This window comes from Nannobrachium achirus (genome assembly GCF_963921795.1).
Source record: "Nannobrachium achirus genome assembly, chromosome: 17".
Taxonomy (NCBI): domain Eukaryota; kingdom Metazoa; phylum Chordata; class Actinopteri; order Myctophiformes; family Myctophidae; genus Nannobrachium; species Nannobrachium achirus.
This window is the reverse complement of record NC_137824.1, coordinates 7,744,603-7,765,200: the sequence shown is the minus strand read 5'-3', so window position 1 is coordinate 7,765,200 and position 20,598 is coordinate 7,744,603. Positions and strand designations below refer to the sequence as shown.

The 20,598-nt window shown below is 43.9% G+C and overlaps 2 protein-coding genes across 3 annotated transcripts in view; both read right to left on the bottom strand.

Annotated features, from left to right (window-relative positions):
- Positions 1 to 607: 607 nt before the first annotated feature.
- LOC308302205 (uncharacterized protein) lies at positions 608 to 6,855 on the bottom strand. The gene is made up of 3 exons (XM_080746463.1): positions 6,556 to 6,855; positions 3,009 to 3,083; positions 608 to 1,934 (listed from the first exon to the last, which is right to left on the bottom strand). Exon 3 carries the CDS (start codon positions 1,873 to 1,875, stop codon positions 1,255 to 1,257), a length of 621 nt encoding a protein of 206 aa, XP_080602589.1. The 5' UTR covers positions 1,876 to 1,934; positions 3,009 to 3,083; positions 6,556 to 6,855; the 3' UTR covers positions 608 to 1,254.
- A 9,644-nt stretch (positions 6,856 to 16,499) lies between these two features.
- Positions 16,500 to 20,598, bottom strand: part of LOC308302203 (uncharacterized protein) — a 39,439-nt gene continuing 35,340 nt past the window's right edge. Inside the window, exons 8-9 of one of the 2 annotated variants that reach the window (XM_080746460.1) lie at positions 20,136 to 20,183; positions 16,500 to 18,652 (exon numbers count right to left, since the gene is read on the bottom strand). In XM_080746460.1, coding sequence (XP_080602586.1) covers positions 17,940 to 18,652; positions 20,136 to 20,183 — 761 coding nt within the window. In that variant the 3' untranslated portion in view covers positions 16,500 to 17,939. The remainder of the gene's footprint in view (positions 18,653 to 20,135; positions 20,184 to 20,598) is intronic. The other variant, XM_080746461.1, reaches the window with a different exon arrangement.

The window sequence follows — 20,598 nt, the reverse complement described above, 5'->3', positions numbered from 1 at the left end:
TCTTTATTTCAGACTCAAAAATAAAATAAAAAACAATACATGGGACATTTTTATATATATATTTGTTTCTAAGGCACAACTAAACAAAACAAACAAACATACAGATAAATAAACATTAGTGTCCATGGCACCTGGCACAGTTTGATAAGCAACTTAGCTCGTTAGATCAGGTTACTGTGTTCGGACTGAGACACATCTTTAGAAATCAGATTTGAATCAGATCTGAAACCACCTCTGGATGTGGCTCGGGTCACATTTGTACAAATCTGATTCCATGTGACCTGTCTGCATTTAGACAAATCAGATTCCAATCAATCTGGATGTGGAGCAGATCTGATTCAGGCTAGATTTGACTGTCAGTGTAATGGGGCCTAAGCCTTGTCCTGGACAATAAATCTTTCAATTTTCCAAAGGGGGGCAATTTATTTTTCAACACACCCCTATATATAGCAAGCCAGCGTTTTGCAAACCATCCATTAATTTGCAAGTTTTCTTAAACTATTCATTAATGGGAAAATGTATATTTTATAATAATCTTACTATAAATGCGAAAAATCTCTGTGAGCGTGCGTGCGTAGATGTAATCCGCGTATCTCGAGATGTATAATGGGGTTTGCATTAAAGGGGGAATCGGCACTGTGTCTGCAACACAGTCGGAGGCACAGACAGATACAGAGATCAGATCTCCATATATGGGCATAAAATGGATGCAGACAGACAGATATAGATATCTCCATATATGAGCATAAATGGACATAGGCAAACAGATGGTCAATACGGGTCCTACAGAGATCTCCATATATGAGCACAAAATGGACGCTTAGAGACAGATAACTCCATATATGGGCATAAATGGACACAGGCAAACAGATGGTCAAAACGGGTCCTACAGAGATCTCCATATATGGGCATAAAATGGACGTAGACAGACAGATATCTCCATATATGGGCATAAATGGACACATGCAAACAGATGGTCAAAACAGGTCCTATGACAACAGGTATAATGGGGTTTGCATTAAAGGGCGGGGCATTCATTCCCTATTTACATTGTTCCCGACTAGACGCTCGGGCGGCCGAGCTTCTAGTAATAATAATAATCACAAAGAACATAAAGAGAACACATAATTAACACATGTAAAACATCTTAAAATAATAGTGGGGTAGGGTACTACTGGCCAATCTGGACTGGGAGGGGGGCACAATGTTTAATCTGGCTGGGCATTGCCTCCCAACGCCCTCCTGTGGAGCCTCCTATGGAGCCTCTCCGCCGTGCTTGACCATCCGATGTTTCCTCATCTGGTCTTTTTGTCTGAACCGTTTGTCGCAGACGTCACAGGCGTACGGCTTCTCTCCCGAATGGCAGCGCATGTGGACCCTGAGCCGCCCGCTGGTTGCGAACAGTTTGTCACACGCCGCACACCGGTAGGGTTTCTCTCCTGTGTGTCGTGTCCTGTGGGTGGTCAGACTGGAGCTGTGGCTGAAAGCCCTGCCACAGACGTCACACGCGTACGGCTTCTCACCGGAATGTGTCCTCATGTGCACCTCCAGGTGATACTTCCTGGCAAACGCCCTCCCGCAGACGCTGCACGTGTGCTCAAGTGCGCCCGTGGGTGTTTTGCTGTAGGCGTCGTCGCCTAAGTGATCGAGTACTTCCTGACTCTTAGTGGACGAGCGGCGTCTTTCGTCACCCGTCGCCGACTCCTCGGCGCCCTCGTCGTCGTCGTCGGAGGGCACTGATAACTCCATCTCGGCTGCGTCGTGGTCGTACGGCTCGCTCTTTACGTCATCGGGAGAGGGACAGACTTCCACCTCGATGCTGAACTCCTCCTGCTCTTCTTTTATTGGCGGTGACTCTGGGTTTGGCCTAGTCATGGTCTCTGGGTTTGGCTGAGTCGTCGTCCATGCGTCATGTTCGCTCTTCTCCCAAGGCCCTGGAAGCAGTGTTCATTTTGTCAGACATTTTTTTATTTAGTCTTAAAGGAGTAGTTCACCCCCAAAATTACTTTTTTTCCCCTATTGATTAGTCACACCATGGAGACTTGAGTTCAATAATACTTTGTGGTATTTGTCACATTCCTAAGATAATAATTTGATTATAGTAAATTACTCCCATTGTTTCCCCATCCAGTGCCATGCATTTGGGTCCCCATCCAGAATACATGGGGGTAAATTCACTATAATCAATTTCTTTGTGTTAGGAATGTGACAACTACAAACAAAATATGATTGAACTCAAGTCTCCATGGTGTGACTAATCAATAGGAAAAAGTCATTTTGGGGGTGAACTACTCCTTTAAGACTAAATCTTATAATTGAGTCTTAGTCCGGTTTAGTCTTCTGGAATTGTTTTAGTCTAGTCTTAGTCTAGTCGACTAAATATCAAAACATTTTAGTCTTTTAGTCTTAGTCTTTTAGGTTAAATATACAGTAACAACATGACTCTGAACAAGTATTTTTTTCTACTATCTGTTACTCTGTCAGTGCAATATCAAAAAGATTCATAAGAATACACTGCAATTCTGAGTTCTCAAAAAATAATAAACAAAACACCATCTTGGCTGTAATGCCATTGCACCTTAATATACAGTAGCAAACACAATGTTTATGTTAATGTTCAAGTAAAACTGCTATGGCTAGGCTACAATGCCTAGTGTGTCTGCGTGCCACAGTGCCACAGCCAGGTACAAAATCTCTGCTCTGCAAATAATATAGTAACAGTATCAATCACATCCGACACTGGCTACTACTCTGTGCAAAACCAACGAGATTTGAAAAGAACAGATAAGTGCCTACATTCTCAAATGTAAAGATAAAGATGTATTTGGGTTTAATTCCTTTTAGTCTTAGACTTAGATTTAGTCTTAGACTTTTGAATAACACACATTTAGTCTTAGTCTTCTGAAATTGTTTTAGTCTAGTCTAGTCTTAGTCGACTAAATATCAAAATCTTAGTTTTTAGTCTTAGTCTAGGTCAACAAAATGAACACTGCCTGGAAGGAACTCACGTCCCACACTGTAGTCTTCTTTCTCCTCCTCATCAACGGGGGTCCCCGGGGGTCCTTGGCCGTTCTCCTGCAGGACTGGGGGGATGTAGTGGGAAGTGGGACTGAGTTACTAAGGCTCAAGGTGGAGGGGCCTTAAAATATGTTATACTTTAGCTTTTGAAATATACTGTAGCAGATATACGAGCTTGTAATTCTGCTATTTTTTGAAAAGTCGTAAAAATGTGTGCAAATCTTTGAATATATGTCTTTTTTAAGCGAACATTTGTAACTAACATTTTGCTTCTGGGGGGTCCCTGAAACTAAATATTTTGAGATGGGGGGGTCTGTGGCCAAATACATATCATTTTGGGAGTCCTTCACATGAACAAGTTTGAGCACCACTGGCATAGAAAAAAATGAAATGAAATATTCAAAGACTTGCACAAATGTTCACGATTAAAAAGAAAATAGCAGATCTACAAGCTCGCATCTGCTATTTTTCAATAGTTAAAGCACAAAATAATGCGTTCCCAGTCTAAATGGGTTAAAACCCCTCCCCCTATGAAGAACATTCATGGGGGGCCCGCAGTGAATCCTTGAACCCAGGGCCCAGAATGTGGTGTGACACCCCTGCACGGGAGACTGCGGCCAGTAAATCTGGCATAAAATATATATATATATATACATACATACATACATACATACATACATACATAAATACATACACACACACACATCACGTCATTAGTAGGCTATGTCAACGTTGTTGGAATTGTTATTATCCTTATGTAACGGAGGTGATCTGAACCTCCCCATCCGGCTTCGAACCCGGGTCTCCAGCGTGAAAGTCCAATATCTTAACCATTACTAAAGGGGTATCCCCATGGAATGAGGGCAGATACTAGACTTTTGAGGCTTCAGGCTGGGGCTGCGAATCTCTCCGCCACACTTATTATCTCGTCACAGTGACGTACCCACAAAGATGGAACAAAGACTCCTCCCTAACTCCACTTCGCAGGGGTGTTGCACCAAATTCCTGGCCCTGGGTACTTTAACTATTGAAAAAATGAGACGGGTCCGACTGCAGTACGCAGACACCCAGTAGGAGGCGGGCCTTGGAGGAGGCAGGCATTGGAGGAGCTGTATTCAAAAGCGGGAGGCGGATTAGAAAGGTTCATAGTATCCAATAGAATCATGGCAATAATGTCACGTGCACGCTGCTCTGTCCCAGGTGGGCTTTGAATTCCTCTTCAAACCTTTATTGAACACAGAAACTAACATTCCCAAAAAATAAAACGTTTTTTAATAATGAAAAGTAACTTTTAATAATAAATAACTGTATTGGCATTGCATTCATTCTTATTGCCGAAAATGACTCTTCAATATTCAACACTGGAAAATAACTTTACAAAAAAAGAAAACGTTTATTAATAATGAAAAATGACGTAATAATAAATATTAGCGGCGATACCCCCCCGGTGGTCCGCGAGAGACCCCAGTGTGAGTCAGCCGTCCTGCGGGGGTTTCTCGCCACCGACCACGGGGTGACCGCAGCGGAGGTCTGTGAGTGGTGGTCTCCCAGTGGAGGGTCGACGGATCCCCGCACGATAGCCGTGAGTCAGCCGCCCTGATCGTGGTCGGCGGCGACTGGCGAGAGACCCCCGCAGGGCGGCTGACTCACGGCTACCGTGCGGGGATCCGTCGACCCTCCACCGGGAGACCCGATGGTCACCTCGCCTCGCCGATGACCGTCACCTCGCCTCGCCGGTGACGGTCAACGGCTCAACGGCTCCGCCGGGGCTATAGCGGCGGGGGCCTCGCTGCTGACCACCGGGGTGTCTCTCACCGCTGATTTATTATTAAACGCCTGTGACGGTCAACGGCTCAACGGCTCCGCCGGGGCTATAGCGGCGGAGGCCTCGCTGCTGACCACCGGGGTGTCTCTCACCGCTGATTTATTATTAAAAGAAACGTACTATATTATTAATATAGAAACTATTTACTGTATTATTATTATTAATATATTAAAATAAACTATTTACTATATTATTAATATAGTAAATAGTCTCTTTTAATAATATTCTTAAAGAAACATGTTATTTTCCTGTGATCAATAAGAATTAATAATCCATGTCGTTGTAGTATTCTAAAAACGACTGGGCACCGGTGGCTGTGTTGGGTGGCGAAAACAGCCGATCTACAAGCCCACAAAGCGTTGCGCTTGCTTGCGTTGTGAGCTTGTAGGTCTGCTGTTTTCAGCCATATTTGTGACGTCGGTCGCAAGCGCCGGAAGCGAGCACAAAAGGCAGAGCGAGTGGATCTGTCTCAAAAATGGACACTTCCAAGGCCCGCCTCCTCCATGATTCTATTGGATACTATGAACCTTTCTAATCCGCCTCCAGCTCCTCCAATGCCCGCCTCCTCCAAGGCCCGCCTCCTACTGGGTTTCTGAGTACTGCAGTCGGACTCTATTGGAAAAAATAGCAGATATACAAGCTCACAGCACAGCATTTGTCTTTGAATATTTCAAATCCTTCTAAGGTTTTTTGAAAAAGCTATGTTTCTATGTCAGTGGTGCTCAAACCTTTTCATGTGAAGGACCCTAACCCTAACCCCAAAATGGTATGTATTTGGCCACGGACCCCCATCTCAAAATATTTACTTCCTGGGACCCTGAGTTACAAATGTTTTCTTAAAAAATACACATATTCAAAGATTTGCACACATTTTCACGACTTTTCAACAATTGCAGACCTACAAGCTTGCAGCGCTGCACTCAGTGCCGCGCTGTAAGCTTGTATATCTGCTATTTATTTTAATAGCTAAAGTATAAAATCATTAAGGCCCCTCCACCTTGGGCCCTAGTAACTCAGTCCCACTTTTCCCCTCCCCTGCTCCTAAGACTTGGAATCAGATATGGTCCTCTAGTTTCATATCCATTTGAAAGTTCTGGCAGGAAACAAGCGGTTAGACAAATATCTACAATTTTCCGCCTGCCGCGGAGATCAGTCTGCTAACCGCAGGGGCATAGGACCAATCTATGGCTGTGTATATTACACTAAGTGTTATATGTACAGATCACATAGGACCAATCTATGGCTGTGTATATTACACAGAGTGTTATATGAACAGATCACATAGGACCAATCTGTAAAATCACAGACGCTCTAGGTCTAGTTCCGTAATGCAATTCCAATGGTGAAAGCCACCCGGAGAAGCAATGGTGGCCTCGGGTCAAGCCCCTAAATACCTGTATGTGTGTAGATTTTTACCTCCCCTTTTCTGATATTTTCCAAACCTTATTTTTTTTCTTTTCATAACGGCTTATTTATTTTGTTATTGATGATGGTGTTCTGCCCGTCTGTCTTTCAATGTTATATGAGATAGATAAAGGCTTCCGGTGTAAAGATTGTACGCCGAAAAAGCTTACCACGATCTCTTTTTAGTTGACTGTGAACCAGTGAACTGTAATGTCATGAAACTGTACCTTTTCCTATGCAACCTTCTAATACATTCTTCAATCAATCAATCAATCAATCAATCAATCCCAAAGAATAAAGTTTCGAACCATGGCTAGCTGGTGATGATGTCGAGGTAGTCGACACTGCTTGATGCGAACCATGGGTGGATGCTGGATTTGAACCATGGGTAGATGGTGATGATGCAGAGGCGGCAGATCTTTTTTCGTTCTCTTCCCATCTCCTGAAGGCCGGCAGCGCGCTCTCTAGCCTCTTTATTAGTGTGTCACATTTAACACAGGACCGGAAGGACCGGTCCACGCGGTTGGTCAGAGTCAAGCCTAGGCCGCGGAGTCGCTGGAAAATGCTGTTTTTGGTTTTCTCAAAGATCAACTTGGAGTGATTGATTTTCCCGTTTTCCTTTCTCACGCGGTCGTTGCAGAAACGACAATAATCATTAACGCCGCAGGCCATTTCTCAGTCTCTCTGTGTTCTTCTCTGTCTAGAGTCTTAACAGATAATCATAACTCTATGTTCTTCACTAGAGATCATACAGATCATCTAAAAAATAATAATAATATTGTGTAAAACAAATAAATGTTCATGAAACTTTACCTATATTTCTTGAAACTATCATATATTCTAGAATAGATACATTGCACATGAAGCGAATTATTCCAAACCTTTTTTGTTAAATTAATGTACGGCATACAGTTCATGAACATCGAACATCCATCTCAAATATTACGAGACCACTCAAACAAGGATTTATAAAGGAGAAATGTCAACCTTCTGAAGTCAGAATTGCTTGAGGTCCAGTGGCAAGTTTCCACAGTCAGTTTGAGTTATGATTTGTTTTTTACACAATATTGTTATTGTTTTAGAGATGGATGATGGATCTGTATATTCTAACTCTCTCTCTGTCAGGGTGAGCAGTTGTTTTCAGAGGTTGCATTATAATGTTCTGTTTATGTAAACATGCTCACCTACTGTAGTAACCAAGCAGAAAACATGAACAATGCACTGCGTGTCTGTCTGTAGTTTGTTGTTGCCTGTATAAATACATGTGTGTGTGCGTGCATGTACGACGTGAGTGATGAACGGCCGCGCGCGCACGTGCACGACGAACGTGCAAATGGATTCGAGGATCCCGGTTTGAGGGACTGAATATAATAATAATGATATGTAATAATAATAATATAAATGTGTTCTCTGTTGTGACTTCTCTAAGTCTTCTTCACGCTCCAGGCTTTTGTTTACAACTTCACTTCACTACACTCTTCCGGTGCTTGTGTGTGACGTAGCACTGAGTCTCACGGATGAAGTGAAATGCTGGCCTCCACAGGCCGGCGACAGCTATTACATCCCAATCCCTACAGAGGTATACGAGATGTACAACATACAACATACATACGGTATGGCTACTTGATGTCATGGGTATACGAGATGTACAACATACAGTATGGCTACTTGATGTCATGGGCAGTCATAGTCAAGATGACCCATAATAGGACCCCAGATATATTCATATGTTGCAAGACTGTCCTGTCTGTGGCATCGCAGCCTCTCCAAATGTATCAATGATACAAATTCATTAAGCCATTTAGTGAAACTTGGAATGACAGCGGTCTTCCACTCGGTTAGAATAATTCGTTTCGCAATAAGTGTACCAAGCATAAGAGTCTGCTGTACCGCATACGGCAGAGCGAGAGAGGCTTCGGAGCAACCAAACAGGACAGTCTGTGCGTCAGGTTCGATATGAGTGCGATATACATTGTCTGTACACTGTCTCTTTCTTGTCATGTAGACACCAGTTAGTTGGGTCAAAGATGGCAGTTCCGTGACCGTGGAGAGCAAAGGTCCGTTTCTCAATGGATTTGTCATCTAGGAGGGTTATTAAACTTTGGCCAGGGTGTCTTTTTTAAAATGGCTGGGAAAATGTTTGACAGCTAGGGTAATTTTCAGTCTCATTCACTTACACTATAAAGGAAAAAATGACTCCCAAAAAAATCTGCTTTAAAGGGCCTTTACACCATGCTTTTAAAACTATATTTTTTGTATAAATATATGCTCAAAATTGAGTCTTAGACAGGTTTTAACCCTCAACAAACACTCTGACCATTCCTTTTGTTTGTTCTAGCTCTACTATAATGAGGCTCTCCAGCTGCAATACCAAAACGGCCTCTGTTTGCTCAGGGGCGCATCTAGTGGGGTTTTTCCATCCCTCCCCCCTCCCCTCACGTCACGCGTCGCTCCTTCACGAAGTCACGCGTCGCTCCTTGAGGGCAGACGTGTGTCCAGTGTAGCTCCTGCAGTTTCTTCCTTCTTTTTTTTTTCTTTTCTTCTTTTTACGTGTTTCTTTCCTTCTGTGTGACCCTTCTTCACACGGGCCAGACCTGACATTTGTCTGGTGGTCTTTGTTTTTATTTCTGTTAGTGTTTACGTGTTTTTATCCGTGTTTTTATTTTTTCATTGTTCTGACCGGCTGGTCAGCGACCGTGAACAATGAACCTCTAGGCCCAGCCTGTTTAGCGCGCGGTGTACCCGAACGGTGCCGTGTTTTTTTACCCTATAAAGGACTGAGTCGGGCCGTACACGGCTCTCGGTGCCGTGAATCGACCGGTGTGGGTCGTTGTATTCGATCCGCGACGGCCGGTTGGGCTGGAACAGCCCGGGAGTTTAAGGACACGATCACCGCTGGGACTACTTTTACGCGCGGACTTGCGGATGTAGCCGTGTGTTTTTTTTCTTTTTAAAGACGTGGAACTGGACTGTTACAAGGTACACGGTGCACGCTTTCGGTTCACGGAGTGAACCATGGACATGAACATTATGGCGGGAGACAAGGAGCCACGGAGCGAGGCGTTGTGGACGGATAGGACCGTCGTGACGCACGGGGCGCAGATGGCGCATGGATACGTACAACAACGACCGGCGCACGGAGGCGCTCGCCTACAGTACAGTCGTGAGAAACTTCTCTCACTCAAGGATCAATACTCTTTACCCAGTAAAGACATTATTCCCTACCTGAGGACTGGAGGTAGGAGGAAGACTGGAAGTAGGAGGAAGAGTAATGGAAGGAGGAAGAGCAGTGGAATTCACAAAGGGAATAAGCGAGCCCAGTGGAGAATCAAAAACCCCTCTAGCTCCCCTCCCCTCCCCCCCTCTTCTACACAGCACTGTCTCCCTTCTGTTGTTTTGGGGAACGTTAGATCAGTTCAGGATATTGATAAAGCGGACGAACTGGTAACTCTCATGTTATCTCAGAGTGAATACAAAAATGCCAACATATCTGTCTTACAGAATCATGGCTGAACAGGTCATGTCCAGATAACTCTATCTCTGTAGATGGTTTTTGTATGATAAGAGCAGATCGAGAGATAGTGAAAAACAATGGCAAAATGAAAAGAGCGGGTGGGATACTTGTTTACTTTAGTAAGACCTGGTGCAGGGAAGAACACGCCACAGTGAAAAAGGTAATTTGTAACCCAGACATCGAACTACTGGGGGTCGTTTTGAGATTTATCTACCACGGGAATTCTCGTGCGTCGTCCTGTTGACCGTGTACTGTCCACCTAGTGGCAATGCAGCGGTAGCTCGGGACACTATTTTTTCAACTGTGGCCAGTTTTCAAACGCACTACCCTAGCTCCCTTATTCTGCTGAACGGGGACTTAAACCAGGTGAATGTTGCTAAGGGCCTGTCTGATTTCTCCCAGTATGTCACTTGCAAAACAAGAGGTGAGAATACTCTTGACCTCCTGTATGCTAATGTTAGGAACGCATACAGTTGCGTCTCCCTCCCCCCTGTGTGTGGCTCTGATCACTCCATGGTGAAACTGGAACCCTCGTATCTTCCTGTTGTGAAGAGAGTGCTTCCATTCATCAGGGAAGTTCAGTGTTGGACGGGGGAGGCGGAGGAGAGACTCAGATTTGATTTTGAAATGACAGACTGGGAATCATTTTTCAGTGAACATGGGGATGATGTAGATAGCCTTTGTCAGGTTATCACTGACTATATCTGCTTCTGTGAGAGGGTGTGCGTTCCTACTAAGAAGGTTCGCTGCTTCTCTAACAACAAGCCGTGGATGACAAAAGAAATCATTCACCTCCTTAAGAGGAAAAGGGACCTGTTCCATGCAGGTGACTCGGAGGGCGTGAGGGCGGTGGTGGAGGAGCTTAAAACAGTCAAGGCTCAGGCAAAAGGGAGCTACAAAGCTAAGCTGGAGAACTCTCTGAGGGAGAACAATACGAGACAAGTGTGGGGTGGTTTTAGGAAGATCATGGGGTATGGCTCTGCCAACTCTACTGTGTCAGGCACTGAGGAGCTGGCAAACGAGATGAACCGTTTTTTCAATCGGTTTGACGGTGCTCCTGTTAATGTTCAACAAGCAGCGGCTGGGTCAAACGGTGACCTCGGTTGCCGCCCTCTTTCTTCCCCTGCACCATCTCCCCCCCCCCCCACCCACCCTGTTTCTCACCACCGAGCAAGTGAGGCGCCAACTCGGAAAAGTCAACACCAGGAAAGCAGCGGGACCTGATAACATCAACTCTAAGGTGCTTAAGGCTTGCGCAGAGCAGCTTGCTGTCCCCCTTACGCATCTCTTCAACCTCTCCCTGAGGACGGGGAAGGTACCACAGCTGTGGAAGTCCTCCTGCATTGTCCCGGTGCCTAAGAAGACCCGTCCCTCGGTCCTCAATGATTACAGACCAGTCGCCCTGACATCACAGGTCATGAAGGTCTTTGAACGGCTGGTTCTGAACCTACTGAGACCGGCGGTCAGTGATCACCTGGACCCCCTTCAGTTTGCCTACCAGGCTGATATTGGGGTTGATGACGCCATCACCTACATGCTCCATAAGTCTCTCACCCATCTGAAAGATCTGGGCAGCACAGTCAGAATTATGTTTTTTGACTTCTCCAGTGCTTTCAACACTATCCAACCGTCTCTGCTTGCGGAGAAGCTTACGCTGATGGGGGTGGACAAGGGCTTTGTGGCATGGATCACAGACTACCTTTCAGAAAGACCACAGTCTGTGAGACTGCAGGGCTGTCGGTCCAATGTGCTGGTGAGCAACACGGGGGCCCCTCAAGGAACTGTGCTCTCACCCTTCCTGTTCACTCTCTATACATCGGACTTCCGCTTCAACTCCAAGACCTGTCATCTGCAGAAGTTCTCAGATGATACCGTGGTGATCAGCAAGATCTCGGGTGACAACACGGCTGAGCACGATGGTGTGGTTAGGGACTTTGTGCAGTGGAGCGAGGACAACCATCTCAAGCTCAACGCAAGCAAGACTAAGGAGATGGTGGTGGACTTCCGCAACTCCAAGAGAGTCCCCCCGGTGCCAAGCACCATTAACGGTGAGGTGGTTGAGCTCGTGGATAACTACAAATTCCTCGGAGTACACCTGAATAGTTCACTGGACTGGTCGGACAACGCGCAGGCGATTCACAGCAAGGGGAAAAGCAGGCTGTTCCTCCTGAGAAGACTGAGATCGTTTGGGGTGTGCAATAGGATGCTACAGATGTTCTATCAGTCTGTCATGGCAAGTGTCCTCTTTTTTGGTATAACATGCTGGGGTGGCAACAACAGAGCAGGTGACACGTTTAACCTAAACAGACTGGTGAAGAAAGCAGGCTCTGTCGTTGGGTCCTCTCTGCAGGGGGTGGAGGAAGTAACCAGGGTGCGCACCGCGAAGAAGCTAGATTCCATCTTGGAGAACTCCTCCCACCCCCTCCATCTAGAGATCACCAGTTACTGGAGTAAGAGAGGAAACGACCGCTTTACCTACCCAGTACGGAGATGTGAGAGATTAGGAAAATCTTTTGTACCGGCTGCCATTAAGCTGTACAACGAGACACATAACGGACGCTTGAAAAGGTCTCCCTTCCTAACTTAGACCTACGGAACCATTGCTGTATTGACTTTGACCTCTAAGGAACTATTGCTGTATTGACTTTGACCTCTAAGGACCTTCCAGGAAGAGTGCTCATGTGCGCCTTGCGGTGACACGCTTCCTAGTTTCTTCTTTTTTCGCACTGATTTTTGACACTGCACTATTAGGTTGTTAGTGTTGGTAGTTTCTGAGTATTTTTGCTTTGTTTAACAATGACAGTGAGATACTTGTTTGCACTAACTAGCATTGACTGCTATGGTCTCTTTTGCAAGACACTTTATGTATATATACTTATATATTATTCGCCCCCTCTATTGATGCACCTTCTCTTTATTGGTACTGTACTGCTCTTGTCTTTGTTTTAGTTTTTTTCCCCTCTTATCTATCTTTTCTTACGTCTCTGTAACTTTGTAAATAACTGTATACTGCTGTGCTACTTCTGGACAACTGAATTTCCCCCTTGGGATAATAAAGGTATCTATCTATTTATCTATCCCTCCTCTTCACTCTCCCCGGACCCCACGTTGACAACAAATAATGTTAATATTGGGCCAATACAAAAATAGGATAATGTTGCAGCTCTGATTATAGCCTACTGTAGGCTTATGTTGTATTTTATAGGCCTACTGTCAAATGACACAGGGCGACCGTTGCTAGACCAGACATTACAGAAAGTTAATCTACATTAGACAATCAACCCCACCTGCCACGGTGGAATCCGTGTGACGTCACACGGATCAACTCTCAGAACAGCATTGTTCTGAGAACCCGTGGAAAGCTTTTCATCTCTGTCTTCCCAAAACCAGAGAAAGACACAATGGTCAGAAATAGGACTTTGTGAGGATAGAAGGTGCCAGTGGGACCCCAAAAAAAGGTTTTAAAATAGAAAAAGTGAAAAAAGACTGTGAAAATTGATGACTCATCACTAAACCATCGTATTGTGGGGCCATTTCTTGCCCAAGGAATGTTTTTCATGCCAAACAAATGCTTGCAATGGATTCAGAATAATTAAAAACCAATCCAGTAACGTTGGTTGGTGCAGGGCTGAGCATGGATCAGATTGTAAATACCTTAATTTATACATTTCACAGCAGATAGTCTACATCAGGGGTCTTCAACAGGGGGTCCGGGACCCCTAGGGGGTCCCCAGAGTTACTACAGGGGGTCCTCCAAATCTTTGTGTGATAGAAACCTTTTTTTTTTCTCCTTTTTTATATTAACCACTTGAACCCGTATAGCGTCCATATTCGGGGAACTTAAGCCAAAAATAGCAGATCTACAAGCTCACAACGCCTCGCGCTGCGAGGCGTTGCTATTTTCGGCAAAGAGGTTTCGTGTAGAGGGGGAAAAAAGAGCAGACTAAGTACAGAGTGAAAGGTCCAGTTTATTAAGTATTGACGGTTCAAGTGGTTAAATATCTGATAACTCAAAATGACATGAATCCAAAATACACTGATGACTGTGCCGTCAAACAATGAAACTATATGGATTCTGGGGGTCCCTGCTTCATCTCTCTCTCAGCTAAGGGGTCCTTGGCCTGAAAACGTTGAAGACCCCTGGTCTACATATTACATCATCCTAAATCATCCTTAACCCTTTAATTCAATTAATTATTTCAATGGACTAAAATCTTGTTTTATTTGATGGCCTTTGGCCTTTGTGCCCTCAAGAAATGGAAGTGGCCTTGCCCCTAAAATGACAAAATTCCAGAACTGGGGTGCTATGTCACGATGAAAACTTGAGAGAATATCAGTTTCCATTCCAGGACAGATAGAAAATAACTTTATACTTGGCATTTAACCACTTAAACCCCAGCATCCTTAAGGGGGTTCCAGACGGTACGCGGTCACCGCCTCCTAGTAATTCATTTTCAATGAGAGGCGGGCGGCTATTTCGCCCCAGGGGCATAGTTCTGCCGATTTAAAATGACTCCAATACGGAAGTAAAACTTCGTATGATTGGCCGCTAGATGCGCTGTTTTCCCCCCGGCCGATCGCAAAAAAAAATTGTTATCCATTGGAACCCATTCATTTTTCCCTTTCGTTTTCTAACCTTAATTAACATTTTCATGAATACTGTATGGTTCATATCGCTAGTTAAACATTGCCTTTCAATCACCATCATATTCGTTTTGTCGAAATGTGGTCCAATTTATTTTAAAATAAGTGATAAAGTTGTGTGTGTGTGGGGGGGGGGCAACTAAACTAATACCAGCCGGCTGTGTTCTTCTTCGTGTGCTGTATTTCGGGAGGCTCCAACCACATTCTCCCATGTATCCTTGCGGTTGCACGTGACCGTTGGCAGCCAATAGCATCTCTGATGCCTTTACAATTCTATGATGGCGACACCCATTCCAAGGGGTAGAAAGGGACATTTGCGCTGCATAGAAACCAATGGCTTCGCATCGTCCATATTTTTCTACAGTCTATGTTTCGGCCGCGCAGCGAAGTTTAGAGGCGGCGAGGCGAGAGGGCGCGGTCCCATGAAAATCCTCTCGAGCGTGCTCGTTTGTGCATGCGTACGCGGGCGGCGACTCGCCGCGACCCAGATGGGTTGTGTTCATCTTTGTAAAATACCATGCAGCGTTTACTCACTGAGTGAGTGTGTTTGTGTATCACTGTGGCGCAGTCCCCGCTGATCCAAGCGGGAGCCCCAGCGGCAACCAATGCCCGTCTGTAAAGCACCTTATTCTGGGGGGAAAATTCATCAAAAATATCAGAACTACAAGCTCACTTGTGAGACATTAATGTAGGCCTACTGTAGGCTGAAAAAATAAATAAAAATATAAAGCACCAAGTACAACTCGGGTGTCACTTCAGTTGCACTTAGACCAGGGGTGGGCAATTTCTTTTTTTTTTTCCATGGGGCCACATGAACAACAGAATATATTGTGTTGTGCTCCCCGCAAGATGTGCTCCCCTCAAACAAAACACACAGTTTTACCTCCGACAGTAAATAAAGACTTCCAATTTTTGTTGAAAACCTGGCATTTCGGCATCGACACTTAAACCATTGTTGATGGGTAATGTAAGGCAGGTCGTCTTGACTTGTGACCAGTCTGACCACCTGCTTGTTATTGAGACAACATCCAATGATCACGTACACGTGCTGATGTACGCATTGCGTCCATATGTATGTGAATAAAAAAAATCAAAATAAAAGAAATGCAGCTTTAGTCCATGCATGAGGTAAAATCAGAAAATGTGTTTATTTTGTAATTTGCCATTAACCCTGCAAGGGCCGGTCAGAGTGAACCAAAGGGCCGCACAATGCCAAGGTCTGACTTAGACCCTCTAGACCAGGGGTGGGCAACTTTGATGATGGTGAGGGCCACTATATTTCCACCTTCACTCCAGAGGGCCACATTGCATATAGGCTAGTAGTAGTACATGGAACAATAAATCCCTCCATGAACATATATTGTGTGTTTTGTGTGTCTATGTATGTAAATACATGCACTGAATGGACTATTTGACATTCTTGGGTTAGTCTCTCTCTCCCCCCCCCCCCCCCCCCCCCCCACCCCCCACACACTATGTAGCATATTATATTTGCTTGTTAAAAGTAATTAAACATTTTGACTTTAAGCAATCATAGCTCTTTAATGTCCTGTCCTGCATCTGTGGTGCTATGAAGCCATCTTTGTTGTTAGATTGTTAGATATATAAATTATAATCATGTGTTTTGTATATTTTCAACTACTGGCTTGTACCTCAGGGGCTGCATTCTAGTTGTACTTTTCTATGGTTTTTCAAAAGCCTCCTCATGGATTCTCTGCTGTCACCAGACCTGTGATAAATAATTAACTAGTGTGGAATTATTGTAAACTGAAGAGTTGACTTATTAAAAGATATTTAGGTCATTAATGTGTTTGGTCAGTAGATGGCAGTGTAACACCATATAATGGACCAAGTGTTAAACAGAGACTTCTTCAGAGCCAGGTCTCCTGAGGATGTACTGTACATCTGAAGCCTGTCCTGGACAGGAGTTTCCAACGGATAGCACAGCTCACTTCATACTAGGTGTGATTTATTTACTTTTACTTTCTAGATTTCTGTGGTTTTTCAGATCTACAAGCTCACAACGCCTCGGCTTGTGGATCTGCTATTTTTGGCAAAGAGCTTTGGTGTAGGGGAAAAAGAGCAGACTACGTACAGAGTGAAAGGTAAAGTTTATTAGGACCTAAGTATTGACGGTTCAAGTGGTTAAATATCTGAAAACACAAATTGACAAGAATCCAAAATACACTGACGATTGTCCTGTCAAACAATGAAACTATATGGAATGAACAGATTGTGGGGGTCCCTGCTTCATCTCTCTCTCGGGGTCCTTGGCCTGAAAACGTTGAAGACTATAGGCCTACTGTGTAACAATAGTGACTCTCCACACACTTCCTTCTTCCTCTTAGCACTCTTCTTCTTCTCTTCCCCTACCCATCAAACCCTCACTCCCCCAAGTCTCTCTCATTATTCCTGCAGGGTGCTACAATATTAAGCCATTGTGATAACAGCAGTGGTGCTTTGGGATTTTCTTGACGGTCAAATTGGCGTCACATGCACGCGCGCGCACATGCACGCCTCTAGAGGCTATTTAGAAAGAACAGATCTCAGCAGATCGAATGGTGCCGGTGGAAAAACAAAAACGATGTTTTCTAGTCTTAATTAAATTACATTTGCATTGTTACTTAATATTAAATGTTCTAGTTTCATTTAATTCAATTAGAAAATACAGCACTGCAGTAGAAAAACAGTTTGCTTTGAACACATCTCAAACAGGTTTCTAGCCTACACATGGAGCCATGTAGGAGGACTGGACGCACACACATGCACATGCATTCACCGCAGGAAACCTAGTAGGCCTAGGCTACTGTAGGTGTTAAGGTAGTATCCATATGAATAGGGTACTTGGGCTTGTGAATCTAGATATGCGCTGCAGACCACTTACTGGCAAACCTGGTAAACTTGTTATGCAAATGTATAGCCATTTCATTAGAAACTGTAGGCTCTATGGCGCGTCACTCTAATCTATGGGGAGTTCTAGCATGCACACTCGCGAGCACTGTTCTGTGCCGTCCGTGCGCACGCATGTGGGAAATATATTGGCCACACGGCAGGGGCTGTGGGGGCTTGGTTCAGAGTGAAGTGGTTATAATAATAATAATATTAATACATTTTATTTGTAATGCACTTTACATTTGACAGCAAATCTCAAAGTGCTACAGTACAGGGAAAATAAAAATAAAACATGGATTAACTTTTCGGCATCAGGCTGAGTGAGGGTGGGACGGAGTTTGGCGATATTTCTGAGGTGGAAGAAGGATGTTTTGCAGAGGTTGCATTTTAATACCAAGGTTGGTGACAACAGATGAGAGGGGAAGGTTCTGGCCAGAGAAAATGATGCTGGTTATGGGGGATGATTGAACTTGATGTGGGGTGCCGATTAGTATGGCTTCGGTTTTGGAGCTGTTGAGTGGTTATGGTGGGGGTGTGGACAGTCGGGTCAGATTAGTCAGTGTTGTGCTCTGTAACCAGCCACGGAACAGTAGAGATTATTCATGATCATTTTACACCCAAGTCTTAAGTATAGTTCCAGTTCTACCTCAACCCAAGATGTTCAGAGAGCAACGGGTCCAGATCACAGAGAATCACTATCATTGCTGAACTCGCAGCACTTCCTTTGCGCCTCACCGTGTCGATGACAAACCGTGCCTTGTCATTTCTTGACTGCATCCCATCAGCCGTCTCCCGCTCTGCATCAGTTAACACCTCTTTTGTAAAAAGCTTGTCCAGGAGAGAGTTGAGAATGTGAAGAGAAATTCTGTCAATGAAGCTGGCCCTCACAGAAAACAGTCTCTCTGCTGAAAGAGTCAGTGTGTGTTGAACTTGTTGTCTTCTTATAGCAGGAGCAGAGAAGTTCACAGAAGAGTCCCATGCAGAGACGGAGGTCTTACTGTCGCGTAGAAATAGTTCAACACGTTTAAACCTTCGCTTTAAAATCACTTCAAATGTTGAGAAGTAATGAGGATTGGATGATTCATCAACTTGAAATGTTGCCTTCTTTGGTTCAATTATAATGGAATCATCTTGAGGGGAAGTGGAGAGTGTGTATTCTTGATTTGGGATCAGTTTACAGGGAGGCTTTTCAATGTAAATCTCTTCTCCAAATCGCTCCCTCCGTCTGTTAATCACTTCTTCCAGCACAACGTTCCCAGGTAACAGCAATACGTTCAGGGTTGAAGTGGGATCATCATCATCAATGGGTGGTGTATAAAACAGTGCCACCCATACCTGGACAGGACTGGGCTTAACTGAAAAAATAACAAGAACAGAAATGTAAGAATGAACACATGACAAGAGCAATAACAAAATGAAAGAAAAAAACGAATCAGTGTTTAAAATACAAATACATTATAGGCGTTTTAAAATTATTAAAGTATACTAGGTTATTTATAAATCCCAAAGATGAGATGAGTTCCGGAATCGTCTAAAATACAGAAGCTGATCTTTCTATTAAACTATCACAGAGATGCTGTATTGAGGTGATGTATTGTATTGACATAATGTATTGTATCACAGCATTATGAAATACTGACACAGAGGTTTATCTTCATGTAACTTCTTCCAACTACAGACACATTATGAGTCATATTGGTTGTCACCAACACCACACATCTCAGTTCACAACACGGATGTCGCACGCACGCATGCGCACGCGCACACGCACACACACACACACACACACACACACACACACACACATTAATACAAAAAAAGAAAACACCACTAAAAGTATTTCAGAATTCCATTATTTAAAAGCTATTTTATTGTTTGAAGTAGAGCTCTTCACGGGGCCCCTGATTCCGAAATTACCCGAGGACCCGAGAGACCCATACCTGAGTGGGTCCAAGAAGACCCGTATCGTGTGTGTGTGACGTGTTTGTACTTTCTGCTTTTTTAACTGTTAATAAAGCAATCAATCAATCAATGTGTTTGTGCGCCAGCGACCGGTGTGCTCACTGATCAGGAGACGAAGAGAAACGCAATGAATCAACTGAACTGAAGTGATTTTTAACCTTCTGTGATGCTTTGGGCTGACCTAGAATCAGGTTAGTGCAGCAGCGAGCCAGCAACATATGAGCTGTGTGATGATTATGCTGGTTTGTATGCAGTAGTAAACAGTAATGTTTTAATCTGAATCTGAATATCAGTTCATTCAATAATGCGGTTTATCACTGGCGACGGTTATCTTACCCATCATTGTGTGTTATATGAAAAAGTGGGTTGGTCATCTCTCGCAGTTCGTAGAGAGAAACACTGTATTTTATATATTTATAAGGCCTTGTGTGGTAAGCATCCTGTGTACCTATCCTCATTTCTAGAACCAAAAGTCACGGGTCATTCAACTCGTTCACAGGCACATATTAGATGTACCTGCCCCCCTATGAGTAGTGAGCAAGGAAAGACTGCCTTCATGTTTTATGCTCCACATAAATGGGACAAACTTCAGGACTCGCTGAAATTGGTTCGGCTGGCCTCAATAGAGACATTCAAAGTGCTTCTGGAAGGTACACTACGCAGTGGCTGTTCTTGTTTACTTAATTTAATATGTTTTGCATCTGTAACAGTGTACTAGGATTTGATTGCATGTTGTATTATTGTGTTATTTTCATTGCTTGTATTGTGTCATATGCTGTGATCAGGGTGTCCTCGAAAAAGAGTGCTTGCACTCAATGGGCTCCCCTGAATAAATAAAGTATAAAGAAAAACAAAGAAGAATAAACAAAAACTCACAAAAAGCTGCCAACAGTCTCGATGGACGCATCCAGACAGTTTTCAGCTCTGAAACATGAAAAACAACTCATGTAAAATCAGTCTATTGTTCTGTACATGAGGGACTTTACATTGTAACACTACAAGATATTAATGATTTATTAAATAAATCAGACCCTTCCTGACAGTTAGTGTTACTGCATTCTATAACACATTGAGTACTGTTTCACTAACTGGTTTTACACTGGTGTGATGATTCACAAACCCATAGAACAGCTTAGTGCATTCAAGTTTGATAGGAAACCTCAATCATACTGTATCACCTCTGTAATATCCTTCAGAGCTGCAGTTTCTAGAGTTTTGCCACTTTTAAGGTTTTTGACACTTTTAAGGTTCTATACAACAAGTTAGTGTTGTATAGAAGGCCCTACATGGGAATTCATGAAAAGGAAGCCTGATAGAAGAATCATCAGGGCAACCATTT

Bases quoted from the DNA above. Each gene is read 5' to 3' on its own strand.
- LOC308302205 (XM_080746463.1), bottom strand. From the start codon at position 1,875: ATGACTAGGCCAAACCCAGAGTCACCGCCAATAAAAGAAGAGCAGGAG.